The sequence below is a fragment of the Equus asinus genome, chromosome 9, assembly GCF_041296235.1.
Source record: "Equus asinus isolate D_3611 breed Donkey chromosome 9, EquAss-T2T_v2, whole genome shotgun sequence".
Lineage (NCBI taxonomy): Eukaryota > Metazoa > Chordata > Mammalia > Perissodactyla > Equidae > Equus > Equus asinus.
The window spans coordinates 14,593,867-14,621,696 of NC_091798.1; the positions used below are offsets into that span (position 1 = coordinate 14,593,867).

The 27,830-nt window shown below is 47.6% G+C and overlaps 1 protein-coding gene across 1 annotated transcript in view; it reads left to right on the forward strand.

Annotated features, from left to right (window-relative positions):
• Positions 1-27,830, forward strand: part of SLIT3 (slit guidance ligand 3) — a 588,267-nt gene that overhangs the window by 455,978 nt on the left and 104,459 nt on the right. Inside the window, exons 9-12 of the mRNA XM_070517106.1 lie at positions 2,332-2,473; positions 12,458-12,529; positions 17,917-17,988; positions 21,631-21,702. Of these exons, the coding sequence (XP_070373207.1) occupies positions 2,332-2,473; positions 12,458-12,529; positions 17,917-17,988; positions 21,631-21,702 (358 nt within the window). The remainder of the gene's footprint in view (positions 1-2,331; positions 2,474-12,457; positions 12,530-17,916; positions 17,989-21,630; positions 21,703-27,830) is intronic.

A 27,830-nucleotide genomic window follows, 5' to 3' on the forward strand; every position in this document is an offset into this window, starting at 1 on the left:
TTCAAAAGCCCTGACATCTGAAGCCATACTGCTCCAAGCTCCCTCAAATGTAGCTGAGGGGATGGGAGCCCTTCGCACTGGAGATCCTCTTTGCCACCTGCAAAGATCGCTGGAGCAGAGGAGGAAAAGGTGCTGTTAGGTGTCTTACTCCTGCTTCCGTTCTTCTGAAGAACAGGAGGAGTCTAATCCTTAGACACAGAAAGAACTTCAGAAGTCATGCACCCCAAACTCCTTATTCCCTGAGTTGGAAGCAAAAAAGCTCAGGGAGGTACTCTGACTTGCTCAAGGTCTTACAGACAATTAGTGGCAGAGCCAGACCCATTAATAATAACAGCAACTAACATTACTACTGACTCTGTGCCATGTGTTCTTCTAAACACTTTACATGCATTGACTTCTTTGCCTTCACAACAAAACCATGCTATGAAGTAAGTGTTGTTATTTCCCCCCATTTTACAGATGGGGACAACTGAGCCACAGGGATGTAAGGACGAAATAATAGAACCAGGGTTCAAACTGAAGCAGTGGGACTCCAGAGCCCACACTCTCAGCTACAACACTCTCTCATTCCTGATCTGAGGCTTTTACAGCCTGGGTCTCTGGGGTTTCCATTTTCTCAGAAATGTAAAGACTTTCCCAGTGTGGAATAAAGCCAGTATTACCTCTTTTTCTAAGAGAATGTTCTACTTAAGGATGTTATCATCTCTCTGGCATTTTTCCATCATCTTCACTAGATCCACTAACATGACACTGGAGAGTTTGAAGTCCTTGTACCCTAGACAAGAATATTTTCTCAAAGGTCCCAGCTAAGAGGATGCTTTTAAATTTTGTGTGTGTCTATGTAAAGGTGAGGCCAAGGGAAGTAAGAATTTTTGATCACTAGGTTGGTGCTTTCTGGCAAGGTGAATGTTCCAAATGAAGCCATAGGCATCAATTTGAATCCTTACGGAAGGACCAACCCCAGGCATGGGGACTATTGAATGTGGAGAGGGGACCCCCTACTTTAAGTCTCATTCAGTGTCCAGACAAGGACCTGCCTCAGGCCTGGCGGGTCCTCTGATTCAGCCACTGCACCTGGAACTCCCTCTGGCTTTCCAGACAGCTTCTCCAAGAACAGGGGCCAAATCAAAATCATTTTTTCTCTGTTGACATTTTCCATGTTTCAAATTTAATCTCTATCCAAGAGCTCCCAGCCTGAAGTGCCATGTCTGAGCTGTGAGGAGGTCTGCAAAGTTAGTCTGACTTTGGTCTCCGATTGTGGCCCTTTGCTCTGGGTTGGACGATCTGGAAACACGTTGAAATACCCCTGCTGGCTGGATCCAGCGGGTGTGGGAGCAGGTTTGAGAAGACCATTGGGTTGAGTTGACCTTTTGGAGCACAATGTCCACATTTGAAAAACTAACCCCTAGTTTGAGATTCTCACCTCACTTTGAAGAATTAGTCATAGCATGAGAACTCTCACAGTGTCTTTAAACATTTGAGTTTGCTTCTTGCATGAGAGATTTGATGTGACCACTAGAGAAATTGATTCAGATTTTTGAGGCTCTGAATCTTGAGTTAGTTTGCTAATATTTCTGTTTATCTACATATGGCTTTCTAAATAAACTCCCTGGATGCCATTTTCTTGGGTTTTTACCACTTTGTTTTAAATTTACACTGGTTCTCACCTCAAAATTAAGAGCTGACTCCAAAATATGTAATACCTTAATTGCTTTTTTTATAATGAGATCAGTTTTGTTTGCATGTTCCCTGGATATGCAAGCTGTTTAGGAATGCCTTAGGTGTCACTGCTGATGACTGTATTGCCACTTTGACAACATCAGTGCCCTAAATGGCTAATTCTTCCACCTTTTTTCCTCCTACCTGGTTTTGATATCTGCAGTGACTTCTAGCCACTAGGGAAAGGAGTGAGTGTGTGTCTACGCTCAGCATCCCATTCCTAGACAAAAGCCAAAAACCCAGGGTGTCATTCAGACGTTGGGTACCCTGAGAAAGTGGTCCCAGTGTATGCGCTTTGCATTTTGCATTCCAGTGGCATATTTTCACACGTGATTGACTTTGAGAACAACTCTTTCTGTGAAAGACCAGGATGATGGAATGAGCAAGTGGAACAGTCCAGAAATAGTCAGGTCAAGGTCAGAATCTCTCCCCTTGGCTGAATATTTACCCACTGGCAGCTGTGCCTCCCAGTGAGGGGGTATGTCAGCTGGTGACCATTTTTCAGGTAGCGTATCAGGTAGTGTTGCCTCTTGGGAAGCCAATTAAGGGGCACAGAAACCCAGGCGGCTCCTGACACTGACATGAGCTGACCATTGTGTTCTGGCCCCACAGGCCCCCACTCGGAGCCTCCGTCCTGCAATGCCAACTCCATCTCCTGCCCTTCGTCCTGCACGTGCAGTAATAACATCGTGGACTGTCGAGGAAAGGGCTTGACCGAGATCCCTGCCAACCTGCCAGAGGGTATCGTCGAAATGTAAGTGCCCCGTCTGCCACCTCTGTCCCTGGCGAGTTCACCTTTCTGTCTCAGCTTGTCCCCCAGTAGGCTGGCAGTGTATTGGGCTGGTAGAGCTGACTGTTAAAAACACTCAGGAATCTCTTTGCTATCCTTGCAGGCTTTCCTAGGTATGATAGCTCAGTGATCAAGAGCATAGACTCTAGAGCGCAGTCAGCAAACTACGGCCCTCAGGCCTCATACGCCCATGGCCCATTTTTGTAAATAAAGTTTTATTGGAACACAGCCACACCCATTTGTCTGTGTGTTGTCTGTGACTGTTTTGTCCTGTACTGTAAGGAAGAACTGAGTAGTTGTGATAAAGGAACTTATAGCCCACGAAGCCTAACATGTGTTCTGCCCAGCCCTTTACAGTATATATATGCCAGTCCCTGCCCTGCAGTCACCCTGCAGTCCTATCCTGGCTCTACCATTTGCTAGCTGTGTGACCTTGGGCAAAGTAATTGCTGTCTTTCCTCTCTGGTTTTCTCATCTATAATAATGTGATAATTATAGTCCTCTCAACGGGTCACTGTGAAAACTAAATGAAATACGACATGGAAGCACTTCATACAGCCCTTGACCCGTGAGCAAGTGTTGCATAAAGCCGTGCTGGTGCTGGTGGGGGAAGTATGCGAGTGAGGAATGGGTTTTACAGCTGCTGTTATCTGCGAAGGAGACTGAGTTCTTCATCATTTCAAATCAGATTATTGTCTTCTAGATTGGGTCTTTAGGTAAAGAGACAAGATTGCATGTGTTGATATGTGTGCACACACGTCCAAAGTTCCAGTACAGTTTGTCCACGTAGCTCAGTCTTGTCCACTCAGCTCAGTCTTGTCCACTCTTCCCTCAATCATAGAAAGATGCCCAGTGTCTCATTCTGGATTGCATAGAGGGTCAGTCAACAATGACCTCAAGGTCACTCTTTAAACGACAACAGTCGTTTTCATTTTCTACCTTCACCTTTAGTGGCATTATTGAAAACCTGATTAGATGGAACCCTCCTACTGAAAACATCATTAGATAAAATCCCTCCAAATAAAAGACATGTGCTTCCCTCGCCACTCGGCTTCCACTCCTCCTCTTCTATCTCCTCCTATGCTTGTCCTTCTGTTCTCAACACATTCCAATAGATGGCCCATTGACTCTTCCATCATACGTTCATTCAACAAATATCTATGGGGAGCACACTGTGTTCCAGTCATCATTCTGTACTTGGGGAGCATCAATGAACAAACAGACAAAATTTCTGCTTTTATGGTGCTTGCTTTCTAGTGGGAGGAAGAGTGTGATAAAGCGAAATAAATGAGATAATATGTTAGAAGTGGTAGGTTATGTGAAGAAAAATGAAGCAAGGAAAAGACTTGAAGTAAGGGAGAGAAAAAACAAGTGGATATCTAGAGGAAGAGTGTTGCAGGTAGAGGGGAAAGCATGTGCAAAGGCCCTGAGGTAGGAGTGTGTCTGATGTACGAGAAGGCCTGTGTGGCTGGAGTGGAGTAAACACAAGGGAAAGTATTAGGGGATGAGGTCAGAGGTCAAACGGGTAATGACGCATCGGATCATGGGGACAATTTAAGGACTTTGGTTTTACCCTGATTGAGATGAGAAGAAATGTATGACTTACAACAGTGGAGACTTAGTTTTTCTTTCTTCATCTACTTTGCCAACTTTTCTCAGATTCCCTTTAACACTTTCTTCCCCAGCCCCAGCAGACACAACCCATGCCTCCCCACTCTTCTTGCAGGCAGGAGCTAGTCAGTAGGGCATCCTTTTGGCTTGACATCTATACCTTCTGTGGCCTTCATCCACCTTCGCTCAGCCCTCAGTCTTCCTTTCAGCAAGAGCCAGCAATTAATCCTCTTCCCATTCTACTGCAACTGTCGTTTGCTCCTCGTGGTCCATTGCTCTAGCCTTGGAGAGCTCTTCTTTCCATGGAATTCCCTTAGACCCCGCCTCCTCTCCTGCGCATCTCCTTGCTTCCCTTCTGCCACCATTTCTCCTTATTCTTGTCCTTACTTTCTTCCTTCATCATTTTCTCCCTGCCTTGATTCATTTTCCCCCTTCTCTCCACCCATGGTCTTTCCACTGCACTTCCCAGCCCCATCTGTTTCTCCAACCAGTTAACCCTCTGCTTCTTATTATAAGAGCCCTCCCCTCCCTCTCCTTCCGTGCCAGGGCAGGACTCCGGCCCTCCCGAGGTGGATGTTCAACACGGAATTCTTGCCAACATTCATCTCATTTCAGATTCCCGTAGATGGTTCCTTTCTTTCTCTGCCCCACCTCATTCCTTTCTCCCAACACCTGCCAGCTCTTCTCTTTAGTAGCCACATGCCTTCCCTTGACCAGGGTTCAAACCACAGCCTGATGAAAGAGGCCAGTCTGGGTGGCCAAGGTGTAGCCAATGACTCCCACCCCACCCCTGATTCAGGAGCTCTGGGCCTGCCCACCCTTGGCTGCTGCTCCACAGCTCTAGAGCTCCAGCTTGGGCCTCACAGGTACACAGTTCAGGTATCTGGAGAGAGAAATTGCAGAGATCCACGTTGGAGGTGGGGCCCATGCAGACCAGACCGTTCCTGGCCTGTTGGGCTCACACCTGGACATCAAATTTTAAAAGGGTCATTGACAGGCTAGAATAGTGATTTTGGAAAGGCTGTCTGATTATTACTGAGATTTTCCTGATAGGAGATAAAGCGAGAGAAACAAGAACAATGTGATGTTTTTAAAGGAGTCTCCTTTATTGTAAGTTCCTGCACTTCTTTATTCTGTTACTGTTGTTATTTAAAATGCCCTTTATTTTAGAAAATAATGGCCACCAAAGGCAGAATACACAGGCACACACACACACACACACGTGTTTTTGTAGGTGTGACATATTTAATTATATGTGTAAATATTATGTAATTATGAATGTATGTCTTTTCTATAAATGTGTCTTATGTATAACACACACATACACACAGAGATTGCCTTACTTGGCAAAATAAAAGGTCTGTAACCACCTAGCCTGTGAAATCTAAAAGTCTGGGGCTGACCAACCTAGCTAGAGTATTTCCAAAAACAAGCAACCCAAGAAAAACAACCAGGTGGTTAACAGTATAGACCGGGGATCAGGCAGGCCCACATTCTCGCTCCAGCACTGCCTTTTAGCCATTGGCAAATAACCTTTCTGAGTCTTGGTTCCTTCAAGTGACCCATGCAGAGGCTAACAGTAGCTTCTTAATGATTCTTGTGAAAGTTAAGTGAACATGTGCTGTTGGATGCTTAGCATTGCGTCTGGTACACAGGATACTCTGTGTTAGCAACGATTGTTGTGACTTTACTCCTAGGACCCCCACTTTCACATGGCGTGGTGAGAAGGGTTAGAAACCATGTCAGAGGAAGTGGAACAACCTACATAAGAGATCCCTCCCTAGTGCTAGGTCTGTTCTTTGACGATTATGGTTGAGTGGATAGGTTCTAGAACTAGGCTAGCCGCTTGCATTAGGAATTGAGCCTGGCATTAGCGCAGGTCCATGCAGATGTGTGTGGTCATGGAAATAAGGCCGCCCTGTCACTGGGCACCCACGGCCCAGCAGACAGACTGCCCAGCACCTCTCCTGATACGCTTGCCTCCTTCTCCTCTGTCATGAGCAGAAACAGAGAGTTTAGAGCAGATGAGGCAAGACTCTGTGGTTAGGAGGGTTCTGGAAGAGGTGACGTGTAAGGAAGAACTTTGAGGGGGAAAGTTGCTTGTTCCTAAGGCAACAAAGCCTGTGCCTGGGACCTGTGTATTGGTCTAGAAGTCTTTAAAGCAGCTAAAACGCATCCTCTTAGCAGTGAGAGAAGACCAGCAGGTGGGGGAGGTTGAAAGATGAAGAAAAATGGGGCAGAAAGTTGAAAGTGCAGGATGCACCCTGATGAATAGGAAGTGTCTGACTTATCATCCCAAAGTCGTCCGAAGGTGGCTTTTTCTTTTTATCACCAAGAATTCCACCCTGTGTCCATGGCACCTGTATAATCCAGATTTCTCCTTAGGGATGCTTGGCCCCGTAGCAAGCTCTCTACTCCCTCTTCTCAATCTTCAGCTAGTAGCGATGCTCTAAACCTTGGGAGAGGCTCTGCACTTCCTAACATTTGGGGGGAGGAAGGGCTCTCTCTCCTGCAGAGCAATCTGGCAGACTCTTTTAGATTTTTTCCAAAGCCAAAGCAGTTCAGAGGCGTGTGCGCTGGTCTCCCCGCATAGCAGAGCCAATTCCTCTAAAAATAGCTTTCTTCCAGAGAACCCACAGTGTGACGGTTCACTGCAGATTTTCCTCGAAACTGAGCTCCCACCAACAGCACTATTCTTGCTGCTCCCCGTCGTCTCTCTGAACCAGCTCCAGCCTCCAGCAGGCAGAGATTCTGGCAAGAGCCAGAGGCCCACACGTGCCTCTGCTGTCATCTTCAGTCCACCCTCCTGGGTCCTCAAGGCTGCAGAGGGACCATCTGGACCTCCAGCCCCATCTTAGTCCCTGTCCCGCCTTCTTCCATTTTTGCTCCTTACCCCCACGTAGTGTCATGCAGTGTCTCATGCCCTCTGCTATAGCAGGCAAATTTAGTTGATGGAGAAGGGCTGTGGATGGGCTTAAATGTCAAGTCATAAGTGAAAACATCTAGGGGGAAAAGATGCCCCACTTTCCACCTAGCCTCACCTTAACCCCGTTGTTTATCGAGGATGGGGAGAGAGCTGGTAAACAAATGTAGTGTTCCCCCATTACACTGGTCACCAGGGGATTTAAAAATGAGAGAAAGAACTAAAATAACAGCCAACAGAACAAAAGGACTAGAGCGCCATGGAAATCATCAGCATCAGTGATTCTGACAACAAACGTTCTGAGAGCGCCAGGTTTCCGAGGCGCTGCCACGTGGAAGGAGGGGAGATGGGATGGCTGGGGGCAGGTGGTATAAAAGGGAAGCTGATCAGGCAATAAAATAATTAAGAACAGAGCCTTGGGATAAATAGTCCTGGGTTTGAATCCTGGTTCCACCTCTTACTTTGCACACGTTTCCCAATATCTCATGCCTCAGTCAGTTCCCCTGTCTGCAAAATGGGGCTTGTCATGCCTACCAGAGATTTTCCATGAAGATTAAATCACGTAACATGTAGAAAATCAGCACGATGTTTGTCAGCTACTGAATGGAATCTAAAAAGAAAAAACTTACGCACGTGTATATAGACGTGGCATGATAGAGTGAGTTAGTCTCAAGTTTCCATACTATTCTTCACTTTTTCTAAGCTGAAAAAAAACGTTTCCTCTGTTGGAGGCATCTGGGGATAGTCATGTAATAAGAGGAGCGTGTCTGGCTCTGGATCTGCACCTCTGTTTTCTTCAGGCAATGCCAGGTATTCTCAGAGCAGGTTAGGAAGGGCTCGTGTCACATATGCCCACATTCCTCAGCTTTGCTGTTGACCAAACATATAAACTCAGGGGCGGAGTCTAGGACTCACTGCCTTTCTGAGGAACCCCCAGGAGCAAAGGTAAAGAAAGGGAGAGGCCCGAAAGTGGCTGCCCCAGAAGTGGGCCCGGAATACAACCTTGAAGGAAACCTTCCCGTCAGCCCTTCCAGGCCCAGAGAAGCATCAGGAACTGAACCTCTGGGCTCTGAGTTGCATGGTCTCCAACCAGATGGCCCAGGATGACTTTGAGGAAGGATAAATATAAATTTCCTTCCTTCAACAGGATCTGGACATCCTAACAAGAGTTGCCAAGTCGAGGGAAGACTAACAGAGCTGGAAAGACTTAAGAATCATTGTAAACTCTCATGAACATGGCTTCTCGGGGGAGGCAGTATAACCTAGAGCTTAAGAACAGAGGCGTTTGAATCAGACCAACCTGGGTTCAAATCCAGGCTCTGCCATTTACTAGCTACCTGACCTTAGGCAAATTGGTTTCTCTGAACCATGAGTTCTTCATCCCTAAAATGGGTATATTAATAATACTACTTGGTTTGTAGTATTGTCGAAGGAATACAATGATCCAGTGTGTGAAGAGCACAATATCTGACATATAAAAGTTCCTCAATAAATGGTAGATGTGTGTCATTATCACTGCCTCAACCACACCACCATCCATATTCCAGCCTGGCTCCAGAGCCTCTTGACCAGGTGACTGGCAGCTGTGCCCCTGAACTAGCCGCGCCCCTGCCAGCCTCTCTGGCATCGTGTTGACTTATGTATTGCTAGAAATATATTATGTTCAGTTGCATGTTTGCAAATGACAGATCATTAAGGAAGCACTGAAGAACTAGGGCAAATCAATATGGAGCACAAATGGCTGAAATCCCCATCAGATGTTCCCATTGTTTTTACTGGTGCCGGAAGATGCTCAGATGTTTGATTTGTATGTTTGTTTTTATGCTCGTTCTATTAAATCAGTTTGCAGCCTGAAGAATGCTTGCCAGACAAAGAAAGACACATGTGCCAGTTAAGAGAGACCTAAAACAGCTGTTGGCTTCAGACACATCCCTAAATGTGAAAGTTATTGCTGATGCTAATGCTTCTTTTTGTCCTTCACACTGAATTTTTGTCACTGAGAGTGTGGATCTTTGCATGCTTCTTCCAGGACTGGGCCATGTGTAAAACCTACCAGGGGCTACCTTCTGCATGGAGACTTTGCGTGTGCATGCACACGCATGTGTGCACACGCACTCTAGCCTTACTCCCTTGTTGGAGAAGCCATTTCCCTTAAGAAGCAGGCAATGACTGAAAGGATAGAGATGTCTCAGCTCCAAACAGTATCCCACAAAGCTCCATGCTTGAGAGTTTGGGCTTTTGAGTAAGATGAACTTGAGTTTGAGTCCCAGCTGTAGCTCTTCCTGGCTTTGTGAATTTGGACAAATGACTTAACATCTCTGAGCCCCAATTTCCTCATATTCAAAGTGGGGATGGTAATAACAAATAGAATCTGCCTCCTAGAAGTGTAAATATTAATTTAGACAAACCATGTAAAACTCTTAGCCTGATGCCTGATTTATAAGCGCCTGATACATATTACTTCCTATTATTGTTATTATCCCTGTCCTTGCCTTTACATTTGAAGCACGCTGAGTAGTCACAACTACCCCCACCCCAGACAAACTGATGCCCCCTGGGGCAAGGTTAACCCGTGTCACGTCATGGCCTTGGCACTCCATAAGGAGTCGAATGTCTGGCTGGTACCCATGACAGCATAAGAAACAGAGAAGCTGCAGAAACAAAGACCATCCCCAGAGTGTGCAAGTCTGCAGAGCACAGGATGCACAGTGACATCCCTGCCAGGGTTAACAGGCTAAGACTGGAATTCTCTGTTCTTTGTTCAAACCACACCTTTACACTCTATTTGCATATTTTATATCTATTTGCATCTATATTCCACCCTCCCTCACCTCCTATAGCCTTTTTAGTGAGTACCTACTTCTGCGGCGGCTGCACGGTGTCTCAGAATGAACACTGGGGTCTTAACCCCTTAAACTTTTCTGTGACTTTGAGAAAGCCACTTTAGTCTCTGGTCCTTCATTTCACCCTTTTCAAAAACATAGAGAGGCCGTGTGTCCAGTGGATAGAAACGGAGAGATGTCAGTTCTCCCACTCACCAGCTCTGCCACTTAGGACAGGCTCTTTGATCCCTCTGGGTTTTACTTTCCTCATCCACAAAATGGGGCCAAGATAGTTTGCGTCATAAGGTAAGGATTAAGAGAGAAAATAGACATAAGTCAACTTGGCTCTATAAAGGATAGCTCTTCTTGTTTGTCCTGTTAGCAATAAAATTTGGTTCTGTGATGGACAGTCTTGGGCTGGTCTCTATCACCAGATTATTTAACACCTTGGGGACAGGTATCACGTTATGCTCATTGATTCCTCCCTCCTTTCCTTCTTGCCCCTCACTGAAGCGAAGGTTAATTACTCGGTTATGGACTGCACAGACAGCCGGCTGACCTCACACCCAATGCTAACTTGACTTGCATGGGCTCTTGGCCTGCAGCTGGCAGCAGTGGATCCTCTTGCAAAAGCTGAGGGGGTTGACATCATTACAGACAGTGGCTCTCTCCAGAGACATCATCCGGCCGCAATCCCTTGCCAGAGTGGCAGGTGAATCACAGGATTCCTGGAGAACATTTGCCACCTGACTGGCAGCCCCAGAGACCCATGGCGCTGCTGCCTTAGCTGAGAAATCCCTGCTCAACTCTGCTCAGCTGGGAAACGAGGATGTCCTTGGAACTTCTCAGTCAAGGCAGCCTGCGCCAGGTCTGCTGTCTCTGCAGGTGGCTGTGTCCAGTAGCGCACAGTCTCTGAGACCTTGTGGCATGCTTCTCTGGCTCACCGTGCGCGAGCCAGGACCCTGTCCGGCCAGCCTGTGCCCATGTGCCCAGCAGAGCACACTCCCCTCCCCCTCCAGCCGGCCACAAAGGCTTTCTTAATAGACCGTGGCAGTCTCATTTGTAGACTCTATTCATCCGGCAGCCAAGAATGATCGGTCCTGATGCTCCCTCTCTGCTCTTACCCACCCTTCCTCTTTCTCCCCCTCTCTGCCTTCCTTTGGCCTGGAGAGTGATTTGTCTGTGTTATGGGTAGGCCTGACAAACCATTCCACATTAGCAGCTGAGATGTTGTTTGAAATGGGAAAATTGCTGGCAAACTGCTCCATTAGCGGTTCCAGTAACAAATACTCTGTTCCCCCAATGAAGATGAGATTGCAGAGGCACAAATTAATACGACTGTCTCCCCTACTCTGCAGCGGGGATTACTCTTCAAGATGAATGGGTTCATCCCAGCCAGAAATGTGCATCCACTGGATGTAGGCTCCGAGGGAGCCGGATGCTCCTGTCTCTTCCTTCTGCTCCCCCTGTCCCTCCCCACACACACCTTTTCTTGTGTCTTCCCGGCTGAGGATGGGGGAGCATCCGTGCCAAATAAGGGGGTGATGAAAAGATCCACACCTTGGAGAGAAGGGAGATGGATGAGTAGGAGATGCTGAGTCCTCAGCCCGGGCCAGGGCATCATTCATCACCTCTAATAGAGGGCCCCACCTCCCTGTTCTTATGGCTGTTTCCCACCACACCTGTTCTTGGTGATGGGAAGTCATTTGAGAGATGAAAGAATAAAGAATGGAGATACTCACTCACTCACTCCCCACAGCCCCTTCTCTTCCAAGGAAGTTCTGGACCCTGGGCCTGCAGTATCTCTGTTCTTTCCAGAGTAATAGGAGAGGAAGCATTTCAGGAACGTCCATAAGATGGTAAAGCCACAGGTTCCAGCAGCAGCACTCTGGGGGAGCAGTCCAGTCAGGGCCCCTGGGGCCCTCAGGATGTCAGGGAGCCAGTTCTTTACGCTCTGGAGCCTAAAGAATTGAAGCCTATTTCCCCACTATATTAGAATAGCCCATTGAAAACCCCAGAAACAAATATCAAATCATTATGTTATAACCTGAAACTCTTATAATGTTATATGTCAATTATACCTCAATTAAAAAAAAAAAGACAGAAAAACCCAGAAATGAAGTCCGCCATGGCCGTTTCTGCCTGTGCGTTACCCCAGGAGCCATGTGCGTGAGTTTTAACTGAACAGTGATGTGCTTCCATCACAGACAGGCATTGCTGTTGCCCACAGCCCATCTCTTTTTGCTCTTCCTTCTCGTTATCCCTTTGACTTTTCCAGCACTCTGTTTGATTACTTCCTACAGCTTTTTCTGAAGAAGACAGCTGCCTCCAAAGACAGCTTCTAAACAGCCAGAACCAAAAATCATCAAGGAGAAGTCGCTTTTCTAGCTTTCTCCAAGGGGAGGTAGACCCTGGGGTGGGTGCTTCGTACACCAGAACATGAGTCTCTGGCTTTTGCGCAGTGTTGCCTGGTCTCTCTCAACCAAGACTGTGTGCTGCCTGATGGGAGAAACCATCCTGTCCTCAAGGCCCTCAGCACCCACTTCTTGACAGGTGGATGGTTAATTGGCTCTTCTCTGCTCTATTTCCCAGACGCCTGGAGCAGAACTCCATCAAATCCATCCCTGCTGGAGCCTTCACCCAGTACAAGAAACTGAAGCGAATGTGAGTATCCTTAGGGACAATGAGCCCTAATGTTTTCAGCTTGGGGGATGATCTCTCATGTGCGGTGGCAGCCTGCCTGGATGGAAGGTTGCATCACGTTCATCCTGGAGAGTTCAGTGTCAGACCTGGAGTGCTCTCTGAGGATTGGGAGGTGAGGTTCAGAAGTGCTTCATTCAGATGCCGGCGTGTATGGGTCTAGACGCCTCAGAGCTAAGGGCCTCTCCAACTACAGCGAGATAAAATTATCCGGGTAGGAGGTGGCGTTGAGTTGACCCAAAACACCCTTATCACCTTTTTTGTTTGCCCCTGACTTTTGTGATATGGACGTTAAAATAGGAGTTTCAGGGGAGATGTGACAGTGGCCTTGTATCATTCTACAGCACTGTCACCAGCATCCCCACAACCATGCACACATTCATTTGACAAATACTTAGTGAATGCACGCTGTGTGCAAGGAACCTTGCTAGGATCTGTGGATAGAGCAGTGAACTAAAACAAAGTCTGCTCTCATGGAGCTTACATAGTTGAGAGGGGAAACACAGCAAATTAACTCCATGAGTAATAGAAATTGGTAAGTACGAGAAAGTAAACCAAAGGGAGGGAAGGGGATAGAGAGTGATGGTGGTGTGATCTTTTAGGAGGGTTGCCCGTGAAGGCCTCTGTGTGTAGGTGACTCGAATGAAGGAAGGAGTGAGTCATGAGGAGCTCTCAGGAAAGAGCAAGTGAAAGTCCCTGGGGCGCATGCATGGATGTTGGCAGAACAGTGAGGAAGAATGGAGGTGACTGAGGGATAACGTGGTGGGGATTGTGTTGGAGAGGTAGGTAAGGCCCTTTAGACCATGGTAAGAAGTGTCTATTCTTTCAAAGTGAGATAAGAAGCCTTGGAGGGTTCTTATCCTCCAAAAACATATTGGATTATCGTATTGCCCAAGATTATCGCCAGCATCCCCATTACCACTGTAAGCAGTATCACTGCCACCACTACACCCTATGAACACCTGGTGGCGCCAGCACTGCTGTGCCTTCCCTACCACAGCAGCCAGTGACAGCATCATTGCCCTCATCCCCACCATTGTGGCAACATCATCATCGCCATCCTCCCCTGTTACGTGCGTGACTGCCCTGAGCACTGCTCTGTGAGTCACTGAGAGATGGGAGCTCTGAAGAGGAGGCTAGTAGGTTTCAGAAACGTCCCAACCATTGCCGTGAGAGATATTAAGAATCTGGAGGGAGACTCCTTTCCCTTTTCCAGGCTAAGAAATCATTTCTTATAGCCCAATAATCAAGATGCTGTTTTCATTGCACTTGCTTGCTCTCTCTGGCCCCCGACAGAAGAAAGAGAGAGGGCAGGTAGAGATATGCATGGACTTGATCTGCTTCTTTTTCACTCGAGGCTGATTCATCAGTGTCCCTTGAGGAGGAGGGCCTACATTAAAGAGGTTAAGTGTCTGCTGACTCCTTTTATGTTAAAAATAAACATCCCTGCGAAACAGTGGCATTGGTAGGCTTTACCCTCAGATCTCGGGAAGCCAACTTCCCATCTCCCTGGAAATCCAAACCAAACAAGATTTTCTCCTGGTACAATTCCAGAAGTGGAAACCAACATAATGAGCCAGCCCCAAGCACGCACTTCTTCCCTCTTGGCAGCATTCCTGCTGGAGGAGCTGTATAAATATAGGCCTTAATATTTAAAACCTTGGGCCATTAATCTCCTGGTCTCCTGCTTCCCCAGCTCACTCTCCATACCCCACCCCAATTCATTTTTAAAGCCCAGCTTGATTATGCAGCCAGATAGTAATTTCAGTGAAAAATGACAAGTTCAGTCATTGCCCCAACCTATATCTCTTGCATGATTTAAGTTACTGCTCTAATTTTTTGTGAAGTCCAGGTAATTTAGAGCTTGGCTATGTTTTACTGTCCTTTCTCCATCCTATTGGAGTTGCCATGATCTGTGCATTCAAAATTCATAAGACCTTCTCAGTCACAACCTGGAAAGTGAATTTAATTTTTGATCACTTCTGAGGCTATTGATATTTATTATGATGCCTTTTTTTTCCCAAGGGGACAGTGGTAGGGAAGAGAGACCACTTAAAAATTTTTCAACTAATGGAATTTCAGAAACCCAGACTGAAGTGTGACAGCTTGGGAGAAGTAGGATCCCTCGTAAGAATGGATTTTAAAACCCTAAGTGTGAATTCCTCCTAGGTATACGTGACCAGTTTATCTCTAATATCTAATGGACAGAAGTTTCCCCTCAACTATAAGTGAACCGTATCCTCCTCTTTAATAATAATAAAAAAAGGGATTCTCCCTGAATGAATGGCTTTGCCCCTACCTATTTCTAGTGGTCAGCTTAGTATAAAAAACACTTGCAGGGCTGCCCCAATGGCACAGTGGTTAAGTTCATGTGCTCTGCTTTGGCAGCCTGGGGTTCGCAGGTTTGGATCCTAGGCATGGGCCTATACACTGCTCATCAAGCCATGCTGTGGCAGCATCCCACATACAAAATAGAGGAAGATTGCCACAGATGTTAGCTCAGGGCCAATCTTCCTCAACAAAAAAGAAAAAAATACTTCAGATAAAAACTAGTATTGAGGTAGAGAAGCCATTTATAGGGAGAGTAGAAGGCCCTTGAGAGGACCTCTCGGTCTTATAAGTTTGGTCAACTAGTAGACTGACACTGACACGTGGGGGCCAAACCTGTGTTGTTTGGCTTGAATGGTGTGTTGAGTTCTTTCATTTCCATGCTCTGAGGTAGGGCAATATTCCACAGGCCCCAGGACATCCTAGCATCTCACACTTATCATCCCTGCTTGATCCTATGGGCTCTGGAATTTGCCACCTCTGTTCTACATAGTGTAAAAGCCACTCCCTCTACATTGTGCAGTTTATACGTCCTAGGGGGCTGGGGTGGGTCTGAGACCGACCAGATTCTAAAACACTGGCCTAAAGTGTGACCCAGGGACCTCCTGCATGCGAATCACCTGGAGATGTGTTAATATACAGATTTCTAACCCCAGTTCCCTAGCTGGCCAAATCAGACCCTCTAGGGGTGCATTTTAAAGATTTTATTATTTTTTTCCATTTTCTCCCCAAAACTTCCCGGTACATAGTTGTGTATTCTTCGTTGTGGGTCCTTCTAGTTGTGGCATGTGGGATGCTACCTCAGCGTGGTTTGATGAGCAGTGCCATGTCTGTGCCCGGGATTAGAACCAGCGAAACACTGGGCCGCCTGCAGCGGAGCATGCGAACTTAAACACTCGGCCACTGGGCCAGCCCCTAAGGGGTGCATTTTAATAAACACCCAGCGAGATTTGAGAACTACTGGTCAAGAGTGACCCAGAAGCCTGGAGTCAACTTGGGGCCACCTGATGTGGATTGGGAGTGGTTAAGTATGGAGACTGGTGGTCGGTTAAAGCTTTCCCCAGTCTGCCTTCCTGTCTAGGGCCACTGCATCCTGCATCCATCATGGTGAAGTGGAAGGGAGACTTGACATGCCAGCTCTGTACTTAAATAGCTGTGTCAAGTCGCTGGTGGCCCCAAGTTGCTCACCTCTCAGGGCTGCTGTTTCTTTCCTGCAGAAATAAGGATTAAGGCCAAAGGGATCGCCACAGTGAATTCCCAGCTGAACTGTAATTTCTCTAATTTCCACTCCCCAACATCTCCAAAGCCATGACACATCTCACCACATGCTATAGAGGGTGGGTCTGAAAGTCTACTTGTGGCCTGAAAACCAGTTTGTCCTCACACAGCTAAGGCAGAGGGCTTCCTCGCTGGTCCCAGAACTTCCTCTTGCAAGCTGGAGATCTGAGTGCCTTGAAGGGACATCCCATGGTCAGGAAAACAAAAAAAACAGGCCCCCTCACTCCTCTGATGTGAACACAGACCTTGCAGTGTTTGCCTGAAATGCCTTGCCAGGCAGCCAAGCTAAGGGCAAGGAAGATTAGAATAATCCAGGGCATTTGCTTGTTAAGACCCTTATACAAAAATGGAGCGCTGAAGAAAAGCCCGGTGTAAGCTGACGAGTTTGTGAGCACAATCTGTGGATTTGTTGGAGGCAATCCCGCCAGCTAAAGGGATAAGCTTCGTAGCTGTGCCTAAGAAGCCTTAACCTGTGAAGTATCTTTCAACTTAGAGGCTTTGGAAATGGGGAGGGAAGGGAGCAGAGGCCTAGGCACAGGTTGTTGAGAAGCCCTTTTGAAGACTATTAGGAGGAGAGAAACAGGCCCGAAGGGTGTGCTGAAGAGGCTGAGGACTGCGGTATCTGGCCTCGCTAGAGGCAATTGCTTAAGAATCTGCTTAGATGTGCTTTCTTCTCGATATTCCCTTGTCTCCTCCTTGTTGACCCTCCAGGACCCCAGCTCCCCATCTTCTGCACAGAAGCAAAGACCCATTGATTTATTTTGTTCAGGAAAAAGAACCGGAGAGGTGCGCTGTCACTGGAAATTGGAGCATCTCCCCTTCCAGTGACAGGAGCCCAGAGGCCATCCCTGAGCTGATGACTCTGAGAGAGTGTCTTCCCCCTCAGTGAAGTGCTCTTAGCAAGAACTGGAGGCCGGGTGCTCAGAAGTGTCATTGGGATGCTGGAAGGTGGACAGCCTCCGGGTCTGAGGAGAAGCCAGGTCCGGGAGATTCCTCTGCACCAGCGAGGCCAGGTTAGCTGCCTCGTGGCCCAGTGTTTTAGAATCCTGATGCACAGCATCCCTCTCGCTCACATTATCCCGAGGTGCTGAACATCACCACCCTGGGCTGGCTCCGGTCTGAGGAGCACTGCCAGTGACAAATCTATGTCTCAAAGCCGTCCCGTGAGAATCTCATGATATGCTTACGTCACACGGCCGGGAGGATGCACCGAACCAGACAGAGACTTAAGTCACTGCTCAAAACCGCCTTTCAGGGCAGGGAGGAAAAGTCACTGAGGAGGTGAAATGACTCAGGACTTTTGGGGAGAAAAATAAGCATTTGCTGAAGCATGAGGCAAGAAGACGATGCTCACAGGAACCTTGGCCCATGTTTGGGTCAGGCTGGTTTCTGTTTCATTTATGTTATGATTGCTTGGTAAAGAGACCTAAGACGAGGCCCTAATTCGCCTGGGTGCAGTTTCCCACCTGCAGAGCAATCACCTGTGCAAAGCCATATGTCAAAGTCAAGATGCCGTGGGTGAGTGTTCTTTGAAAGCGAAGAAGAATGATACAAATGTACTATATTTTATCATGAGGCAGTTGAACTGAATGGTCTTTACGCCCCTCTCCTGCACTATGAATAAATTGATTGAGTGATTAATTAATTCTCACCATTTTGAATCCTGAAATGCTTGATTCACACTTAGGATTGACCATCTCACGCCTTTGAGCTGAATTCTCAGACTCTCTTGTTAATGTTTTTAGAGACATCAGCAAGAATCAGATATCGGACATTGCTCCAGATGCCTTCCAGGGTCTGAGATCACTCACATCACTGTAAGTGGGGAGCAGAGTCGCCGGGGCGGGGGGTGTGGGGGGGAGGGTGGGATGGGAGAGGGATGTGTCCATATTTTTCAGGAGGTGTTTATCAAGGCTTTATGTTCCCTTACACTCTTGTGGCAACCTGCTAAAAGAAACAAATATTTCTTCAGGGGAAATTGATCTTGGGGAATATTTCTACAACCCAAATGCATTATTTTTATTGATTAAGTGCCCAGCAGCCTTCCCAGTTATTGGCTTCTAATTCGAATGCATCTTCTACTCTGACCAGGCTCCCCCTCCCACCCTGCACGCCTCCACAGTGCTCTCTAGGGACCTGGAGGGAGAGAATTGTAATGTGTGTTTATCGTGGATGTGCCCATTTTGTGGCCTTTTCAAGGGAGGGGCTAATTTTCTTCCCCTGATTTTCAGGCTTTTTATCCAAACTAACCTCACAGCCATTGTTCTGGGAAAGTATCAACCCCGTCCTATGAGCCCTTCTCTTCTTTGATTTTGAAACCTTAGGGCAGCCTACTGAGTAGAACCAAAGGCTTACCCCCCAGGGGTTCAAGGACCCCCAGGGGCAGGAAGGCATGAGCTTTGTCCTGATTCTCTCAGTGACTCACCCCGGTTGGCACAGGGAATGTCACTTGAGTCTTCTGTGCGTGTTTCCTCACAGGCAAAGTGGGGACAGTGACACTTTCCCTGATTAACACACATTCAGTGGTGACCATGATCACGGTGATAACAATAACTGGCAGTACTTATTGAGCACTTACTGTGTGCCAGGTGCTGTTCCAGGTGTCTTGCAAGTCTAATCCTCATAACTACCTAAAATACAGACTCTGTCCTCACCTCTCTTTTACAGTTGAAGAAATTGGGTCATCTCAGCTCCACACAGGCGGGGGTTTTTCTCTGTTTTGATCCTGGCTGAATCTCTGGCACCTCAAACAGTACGTGGCACATAGTTGTTGTGCAAGATTAAAACTTGTTGAATAAATAAATGTAACTTATCTGAGGTCCACAAGTGGCGGAAGCAGGATTTGGACCAAGCAGTCCGACTCCAGAACCCACTTTCTTGATCCAATGCTATGCTGCCTCTTGAGATAATGCACAAAGGATAACATAAGATACAAAAAGGTGTCATCGGTTGATATTATTTCTCTCCTTGGTGACCTGCCCACCCAGGCAAGAGCGAGGATGCTCAGAGGCAAGCTGTCCATGCTTTACCTCTCCATGCAACCTGTTTGCTTAATGAATGAGTGGGCAGGTAACAAGATACACATTTTCCCCCACCTGGGTCCATCCCACTGGGAAGGGGCTGAGGACAGGGATTCAGCTGTTGCCTGCTGCTAGCAGAGTAAATTAGTTTCATTTATCGGATAGAACATCTGGCTGGGATATCAAAGACAGGATTGTGTGTAAGATTAGTGTCTGCTTATTGTGCTGAAGATCACAGAGGGGAAGGGAGAGCGGCTTTCCGCCGCCAGGATCCCAGCCCTGCCCCCATCCTCCAGTTCCCCACTTCTGTTTCCCTCTGCTGGCGTTTGGGAACAGTCTAAAGACAGTGAGATGCTTCTAGTCTTGCAGGAAACGAAATTCAAAATCTAGTTGTCAAACATGAAATTGGCATGCCACTAGCCAATTCTGAAATGTATTGGGGTGTTGTCTAAGTGAAATGCCTCTCACCCCCAGTTTATGCATTCATCCATTCAGTAGATGTCTACTGTGTACGGAGTAGTATCATAGGCACTGAGAATGTAGCAGTAAACTGGACAGACAAAACCCTTGGCCTCGTGGAGCTTTGAACACAAACACACCCAGTCCAAACTCAGAAGTGGCTGAGGTAAGGGGCAGGAAAGCCTTTACCCCACACCTGTTCGTTCATTCTTCCAGCAAATATTGATTGTGTTAGACTCTGCTGGCTTCTCAGCTCTAGGGACCCAGCCATGAACAGGCCACATAATGTCACCACATGCACTGAGCCTACATTCAAGGGTGCTGGGAGACGGAGGCAAAGAAAAATTTTAAAATAAATAAATATTTAAGTAATATAACATGACATAGTGAAAACAGTTGAAGAAATAAAAGGGGTGACAGGTGGTGGAAAACGTTAACTAAAGTATTCAGGAGAAGCTTCCTGAGGAAGAGATGCTTGAGTTCAGACCTGAAGGGTGTGAAGGAGACAGTCAAGGAAAGACGCAGGGGGAAAAGCCAGATGGGTCCACACCCAGATGCCCCAGGTGGACCCACAGCCCACTTCAGCCTGCTGGAGAGTGGTTTAGACCACTCGGCTTAGAGATGTCCCCTATGGACGTATGACGAGTGGTGCGAGGACCTCCTACCCCAGGACCCAGGGCCCTACCAGCTTCTGCCACACTAGAAGTTCTGACATCAGCTGAGACAAGCAGACAGTGACATTACTACATTTGGCACAGTGAGCAGTGGGAAATTAATATGAATTACAAATGTGAGCCTGAGCCATCATGCTGACTTTTATTTAGTCATTAATTTGTTGAAACATTAATGAAACACACTCGCAGTCTGAGCGAGACGCTCACTCTTCAATCCTGGTGGCATCTGGAATATGGGGGTTTGGTTTAGCACTCCCATTTACCATTTCCTCATCCTAATCTTTTGCCTCCTCAAAGGCAAACAGCCTGGATTTGCAATCCAAGGAGGGACTGAATAGTGCATTCATTCAGTGCACTTCAGGGCCCAGGAGAGAAGGGAAAAACAGCAACAACCACAAAACCCTCCTTAGCTAAGTTCCCTCCATCTCAGAGGAGGCTGGATCCAAGTGACAGTGAAGTCTGTGCCATAGATGAGAGCACAGAAGGCCAGCAGTGTCTTCAGCACCTGTGCTGAGGACCAGTAGGTCCCACTGGGCACTGGACTGGAGAGGCAGACAGTAGGCTTCTTCCTCAAGCCCCACAAGTCATCAAAGACCAGCCCATGAATAGGAGACCCAGCGTGAGGGAACCTGTAGGCCTACAAGAGAGAGGGGTAAAGAATTGAGAGTTCCTTAGTTCCTGGAACTCAAAGAATAGGAAAAACGGCTGGAGTGTCGAGGTTGCCATCACTCTGAGATAACATTTCCTTGCTCCCCAGGTTTTCCTGAGAGCCAGTCCTTGACTAAGCAGTCCCTGAGTCTTCTGGTTAGGACCCCAGGTACCCAAAGCCCTGTCTAAATGGATGATTAAAGGACTCAGCTCAGGAATTCCTAGGATGCAGTGGGATATTAAAAGGAAACGTACTATAGGCTAGACTCAGCCTGATCAATACCCACTAAGGACAAGAAGACACAGGTCCAGCCAGCTTCCCACACGTATTATTTATTTCCGGGGTGTGAGTCATATTAGCAGCTCAGGGAGACACCACAAAGGGACTGCTGCTTCCTATTGTGGTTTATTTATCGAGCTGGGTTGCCCAGGAGTGAAACAGGATAGAGCCCATTTCTCCTCACCTCCCAGACAGCCTGCCCCTCCAGCCCCTAATGGCACTCGCCTGCTGTCTCACTGGTGAGGAGAAGGGATGAGGCAGGCTGGGGAAGGAGATGCTCTGAGATGCCCCCCAGAGTCGGCCAACATGATGGCTTCCTACGTGAGTTCCAGTGGCCTCTCATCCGCGGTGACTGCTGTCTTCTCCACTCTTTTCCAGGGTGCTCTATGGGAACAAGATCACTGAGATTGCCAAGGGACTGTTTGACGGGCTGGTGTCCCTACAGCTGCTGTGAGTAGGAACTTTGTCACTGTTTGTGTCTCTGGGACTATTTGCAGGCTCTTTCCCGCAAACTTTGAGCCATGATCTTGTAGAGCTCTTCTTTTGATTTTATGCATGACAAAAGGAAAAAAAAATTCTGAGCGGTCTACCCCTCACCTCCATCGCCTCTTATTGGTGGAAGGAGAGCCAGGGAGTTGGCAGAGGGAGGCCAAGGTCAATATGAACAAACCAAAATGGTATAGCTCGGGAGCTGGCCCAGGCATGAGTCACTAACCATAGGTTTAGGGGCCAGAAATTAAGCCAGAGCTGAATCCTGCAAGGGGAAGCATCTTGCAGGGATGTGCTTGGAATTTAGGAACTAGAACATTCGCACACCTTGTTCCAATACTAAAGGTGAAACAGAGCTGCTGATAGACAGGTGACCTTGAAGAAGGGTGGGGGTGGGGCTGAAAGAATTAGAGAAGAGCATAATCAGTCACTGATGTGACTCTATCTAGGTAAGATATGGCTGGTGGGTGGGAGTGTTTATTTAATTTAAAGGAAGATTTGTTGCCCCAAATTTTAAGCTCTGGGATTATATATTTGCATTTATTTTATTCTGGTCATTTGAGCCTAAATGTTTGAAGAAGATAATTGAACTCTGACGTGGAGAGGCAAGGAAAGGAATTTAGCTCATCTTATTTGTTAAGATTTTATGATCGGGGAGAATTATCTCTGGTTCGAGATCAGGCAGCCATAGCATCTACACGCATGTACTGTGGGTGTGGAAGTGTATGTGTGTGCATATATATGTCCATGTCTGCTCGGTGACCATCACAATTCCTGTTGATATTACGAATTGACCTTGAGTATCCCGTAGCAATGGAGAATACAAGGTCTCAGAGAGGTAAATGACTTGCCCTCAGTTATACAGCAAAACAGGTATGGAAACTGGAGTAGAGTTTACGTGAACCTATGGCTCGGAGGGCTCCCAGCCCTCTAAATAGCACAAGATCTGTGTCTGTAGAGGTGTGCATGAGTACGGGGGTGTGTGTGTGTGTCTTTTTAAAATTGCCTCTAAGTCCCAGGCAATGAGAAACGGCCTGGGGCCTCCCTGCTTCCCAGCCAAGTGAAGCTACAATATGAATTTGCAGACCACGTAGTTAGGCTGGGTCTCCAGATGGGAGGGAGGCCAGGAGCAAGGAAGGAGAGATGAAGATAGGTAGCACATCTCACATGGCAACACCCAAAGACTCTTCAAGACAGAGGAAGTGAAACTTTTCTTCAGCCTTCCCTTTCTCATGTGTTTACTCCCTACCCTTCCCGTGTCCTTTAAGACTCAGCCCTAGACAGATTCTCCTAGGATGGTACGATAATGTGAACCATGTCCTGATGAGATGCCCAGCTCCTTTCCAGGCAGTGCATCCCTCACAGCAGTGGTCAGGCTTGATTCAATGAAGCAGAAAGCAAGAGAAAGAAAATTCTGTATCTTTTTCTCTGCATCTCCCCCACCTCTGTCTCCGTGTCTGTCTCCCTCTGTGGGAGTATTCATGTTCAAAGGTCCCAGGACCCAGTGGGCCTTTGAAGCTATTTGTTAGAATGACCCGCCAGGGCTCTGCAGGGAGCTTGGTGTTTCACAGATGGTGTTCTTTGCTTGTAGCAAAGAAACTGTAAGTTATAACTGCCACCATAAGGCTGGTTAACTGTAGCTATTAATCCCTTGAAAGAAGAGTAACACTAACATCGGCCTTGAGATAGATTTGGGAGTGTTGTGTTCCAGTGGGCTGCAGCAAATATCCTTCTACAATCTGTGCGTTTGGCAAGGAAAGGAAAATGCCCTTGCATGCATTAAGGAGAAACATGGTGTGCATCAATGTGCCTAGCAGAGTGCAGGGCTTGTAGCAGATTCGATAAGTGCATGTTTTTCTAAAAGGAAATATATCTCAGTTCCAAGCTGACAGCAGTCATGAGTGAATAGAACTAGCCAAATTTCTCATGGGCCAGGAAGGCAACTCTAGTTTACGATCACCATTTTGAGCAGATGGAATTGAGTAGCTGGGAGTGAAGAGCAAGAGTTGACACAACTCAGACAGGCTCACTTTCCAGAAAGAACCAGCAACTGGAGCCGTCATTGGGCTTTGACCTGCTGTTGAGCAGTTGGAAAGCAGGTCCTGATTACATCTAATTTAGCATTCGGCCCACTGTAGATTGGATTTCTCCTTGTTAGACTGGAGACACTCTGATAAGAAGGCTTTGATTAGAATACCCTGATAGTCTGGGTAATTTCCTCTCCTTTGGCTTGAAGGCTTTTTGCGAGAGATTTGTGTTTTTTTCTTCTCTCTCTGTCTCTCAAATCATTGGTGCACAGCAAAGCCACCTCTGCCACACGAAGTGATCTTGGATATTTCCTTTCTGGGGCTTGTTGTGCTGCTGTCAGTAATAAAGTGGGTACGTTGTAGTTGGTTGTCCTGCCCGACCCCCATTCTCTGTTACTCCAAACTTTTCAGCCATCCTACCAAGCTCGCCCAGCCTGGTATGTACCCAGCCCTCCAGGATCATTTTCTTGACATGTTCTTTTGGGCGGATGGCGAGCACTAATGGTACAATGTCTCAGGCTGCAGTTTCTCAGAGTCTGCAGCAAATGGGTCCATGTGGATGAGCCTCAGCAGTCCTGGGAATGACCCCCTAACCCTGATAGCCTGTCCCCTGGGTGTCAGCCTCGCAGGAGTCACCTCCTTTAGTTTAAGTTCCAAAAGCTTAGAGTTCAAAGAAACTTGAGGGCTCCGAGCACAACCTTCCACCCGGCTGGTGCAGAAACGCCTCCCCTGCGCCCTCTGACAAGTCTTCTGTCGCTCGTTTGCTGATGGCTCCTGTGATAAGTCATCACTGCGTAGTTAGGAGAGTAGGAAGCTTTTTGTTATACTCAGCCTCAGAATGGCTTCTGGGAAACTCAGGAAAGGCTACTCTCGTAGTCTTCAAATGTTTGAAAATAACTAGTATGTCTCCCTGTACTTAATCCTAGACCGGTCCAGTTCCTGCAGACATTCATTGTATCGACACATAGGCCTTGGTTATTAGTAACAGCCTTTATACGTATAGGATCTGGGGAACGCCAGGTAATCTGTCAGCTTAAAACAGGCTGCTGGGGAGCTAGTCAGGTACCCATTTGGACAAGAAGAAGGGACAAGAAATTCCTTCCTAAACTGCTGAGAACTGAAATATCTCACACGGAGGGATCTCAGAATCCAAGTTAGGACAGGACATGCCACTGGGCACGTGCTCCCAACGCCAGGGACAGGAGCAGCTGGATTACCAGAGCAGTGACCTGTCCTCTTCTCCCAGGCTCCATCCATCTCACCGGAAACTTAGGGTGAATGTTCTTGTTCCTCTCCTTTCCCCTGCCACCCAGGCCCCTGGGCTCCTGGGATGTCTGTGGAGATAGTGACCCTGCCTACGCAGCCAGCTGGAGTGCCCCAGATCCTTCACCTTGTAGCTCAGAGGTCAGTCCTCCCCAAAGCAAGGAAAGCGGTCAGTGGGTCTCCAGAGCTGTCACTTCCTCCTCTGATGGGCAGCTGCTAGCTGCACTGTTATAGCTCCCCCAGAGAATAAAGAGCATTCACTCAGTGCTCATTGATTGCACCGCATGCGTAGGAAAGTCACTCAAGGCGGGCAGGCAGTCATTTGAGGTGGAAGCTTTCATGTAAATGTGGGCCGCGGTCGATGTTAAGCCTGCTCCAGGAGGTCTTAAACCAAACCAGGCTGTCTTGGGGCTGGAATAAGTTAAGACAACCTGGGCACCTGTTGTTCGATTTTCTTGGAAGGCAGACAAGACCATTTGAGGATCTTGGAGTTTGCCAATTACAGGGCAGTGAGCAAAACCTCACTCCCTATGGCTCACTTTCCCTCACCAGCTGTTTCACAAGTATTACTACTGCTGCTAATAATAGCAGCTCACATTTATCAAATACTTAATACGTTCCAGAACCTGTGCTAAGCAATTTCATATGCATCATCTCATCTCATCTTTGCAACAACGCTAAGAGGAAGGTATTGTCGAAAGGCCCATTTTACAGATGGAGAAACTGAAGAACTGAAGGGTTAAGTAACTTGGCCATTGTCTCTCAGCGTGTAAGTGATGGAGCATTGGAACCCAGGCCATCTGATTCTGGAGTCCGTGCCAGAGGCTTCTGCTTCAGCCCCAGTCACAGGCAGCTGTGCAGAGCTGGTTTTATGACACGTGGAACCAGAATTCCTCACTGGCTCAGGCCGAGGAGGGGGTGCTGCTGGACTGACTGTTAATCAGCTCCTCTTGTCATGCTTCAGTCTAAGTCACAGGCTGCTGTCTCCCGTCGAACTTCCTCTGGTTTGTTGTTATCACTGACGTTCGCCCTGAGCCCTGTGACAGGTTGAGGTGAAAGGATGAAAATTCTCCCCAGAAGAAGAGGCAGACTTACTTTGAGGTGCATTCTTGAGGGGGGAGCTCTTCCCTCTCATGTACCTGGTGCTTCCTAAGGAAAGTTCTTGAGGAGACGTAAATTCTGGAATTATTCCATGCCTTGGTCATTGAGTAAATGGTTTACCCCTCTTAAAGGACTGACTCGTAACCAGGTAACAATCAGGTAGGCAAGTGACCACCCTACTAGCTGTTGGGAGAGGGAAGGGGCAAGCCAAGTCACACTGGGTGAGGCCACTTGATCTCCTGATAGCAGGTGACGGCTCCCCTGTCTGGTCTCTCAGACTCTCAGCCTCCCCTGGTCGCCATAGGAAAGCGCAGTTGCCTGCACCCTGTTCCTAGGGCCCTCCTGTGTCTTTGGAGTCAAAGGGGGTCTTGTTTTTCAGACATGCCACCCCATGGCATTGCTGCATTTGCAGTTTGAATCACCATGACAACCCACAGCCCCTGCTAGCAGTGCGGTCATCATCGGGAGAGAAGGGAGGAGTCATCTTTGCCCCTCGTTTGGACTTGGAGGGCTCCTCCCATTTCCTCTTGAGAGTGTTTAGCATGACGCGGCCCAGAGTACCCCCCATTCACAAGCACAGAGAAGATTCCGGGCAGGGTCAGAGTTCCTTGACCTCGTGGCACCGGCTTCCTCCCCATGTCCAGCCTCAGTAGGTTGCTGAAGGTCAAAATAAATTCCCCATATTTCATAGGGGAGGGATGAGCGCATGCTTGTTCTGAGGCAAGAGAGTGGTCCTTATTACAATTAGTAGGTAAAGAAATTCAGGATGGCACAGGGTTAATACTAGAGAAATAGAAAAGAGGAAGACACATGAATGAAGGCAGTTTGACTGCATATCCCACAGCTGACTGAGGGCTCTAGAAGAGCTCCCCTAATTGGTATCCTCACTCATAGTTTATGCCAATGTGTAATAGTGGTAAATACTTCCAGGGACACACAGAACTTTTCTTTTTTTTTAAATAACAAAGAGCCTTTATAACCCATTCTTTAAGAATCATTCTCCTCCTGGTAGAGCCAGAGAAAGGGCGGTGCTCTATGGTTGTTGGTACCTTCTTTCCTCCCCTATGTGTCTGCATCTGAGTGCGTATGAAAGAGAGACTGACCACCCAGCCTCGCTTTGGGGAAAGGAGGCTCCGTGAAGCAGCCCCTGGCAGGAGCCTGCACCCATCTTTCTATCCCCTGGTCTTTGCTGGAAGGGCTTCCTTTACTCTCCAGGAAGCAGCCGCTACACTCTTTCTTGGCACCAGTTTCCTGAGCAGAGCTCGTACTCCGGAGTTTGCAATATGCTTTTGACATTTCCAGACAAACACCACATAAGTAGGAGGAGTAACGTAAACGCTGTCTTCCGCAGACCCCTGGGCAGGTGTGGAAAATATAAATACCGCTCAGAATGATAGCTCGAGGCCACGGAATCAACATGTGAACCGCTGGGGTTGCCAAGGTGATTTCAATGCAATTTATCATTAAACCTGACTCCAGATGTTTGTGTTTTCCAAGCCTTGCAGCCCAGGCATGTGAGCCCTCAGAGAATCTTCACTGAGCAGGAGATGTGGGCAAGGGCAGTAACTGAAAGTGGGGCCTCAGAGATCTTCTCCTCCATTGCCCTCTGTAGAGAGACCGGGTGTGGGGGTCCTTTTCACAGATCAGGGTGGACCTCATTCCCCTCCTGGGGCCCATCTCCCCGTGTTATCTGGACTC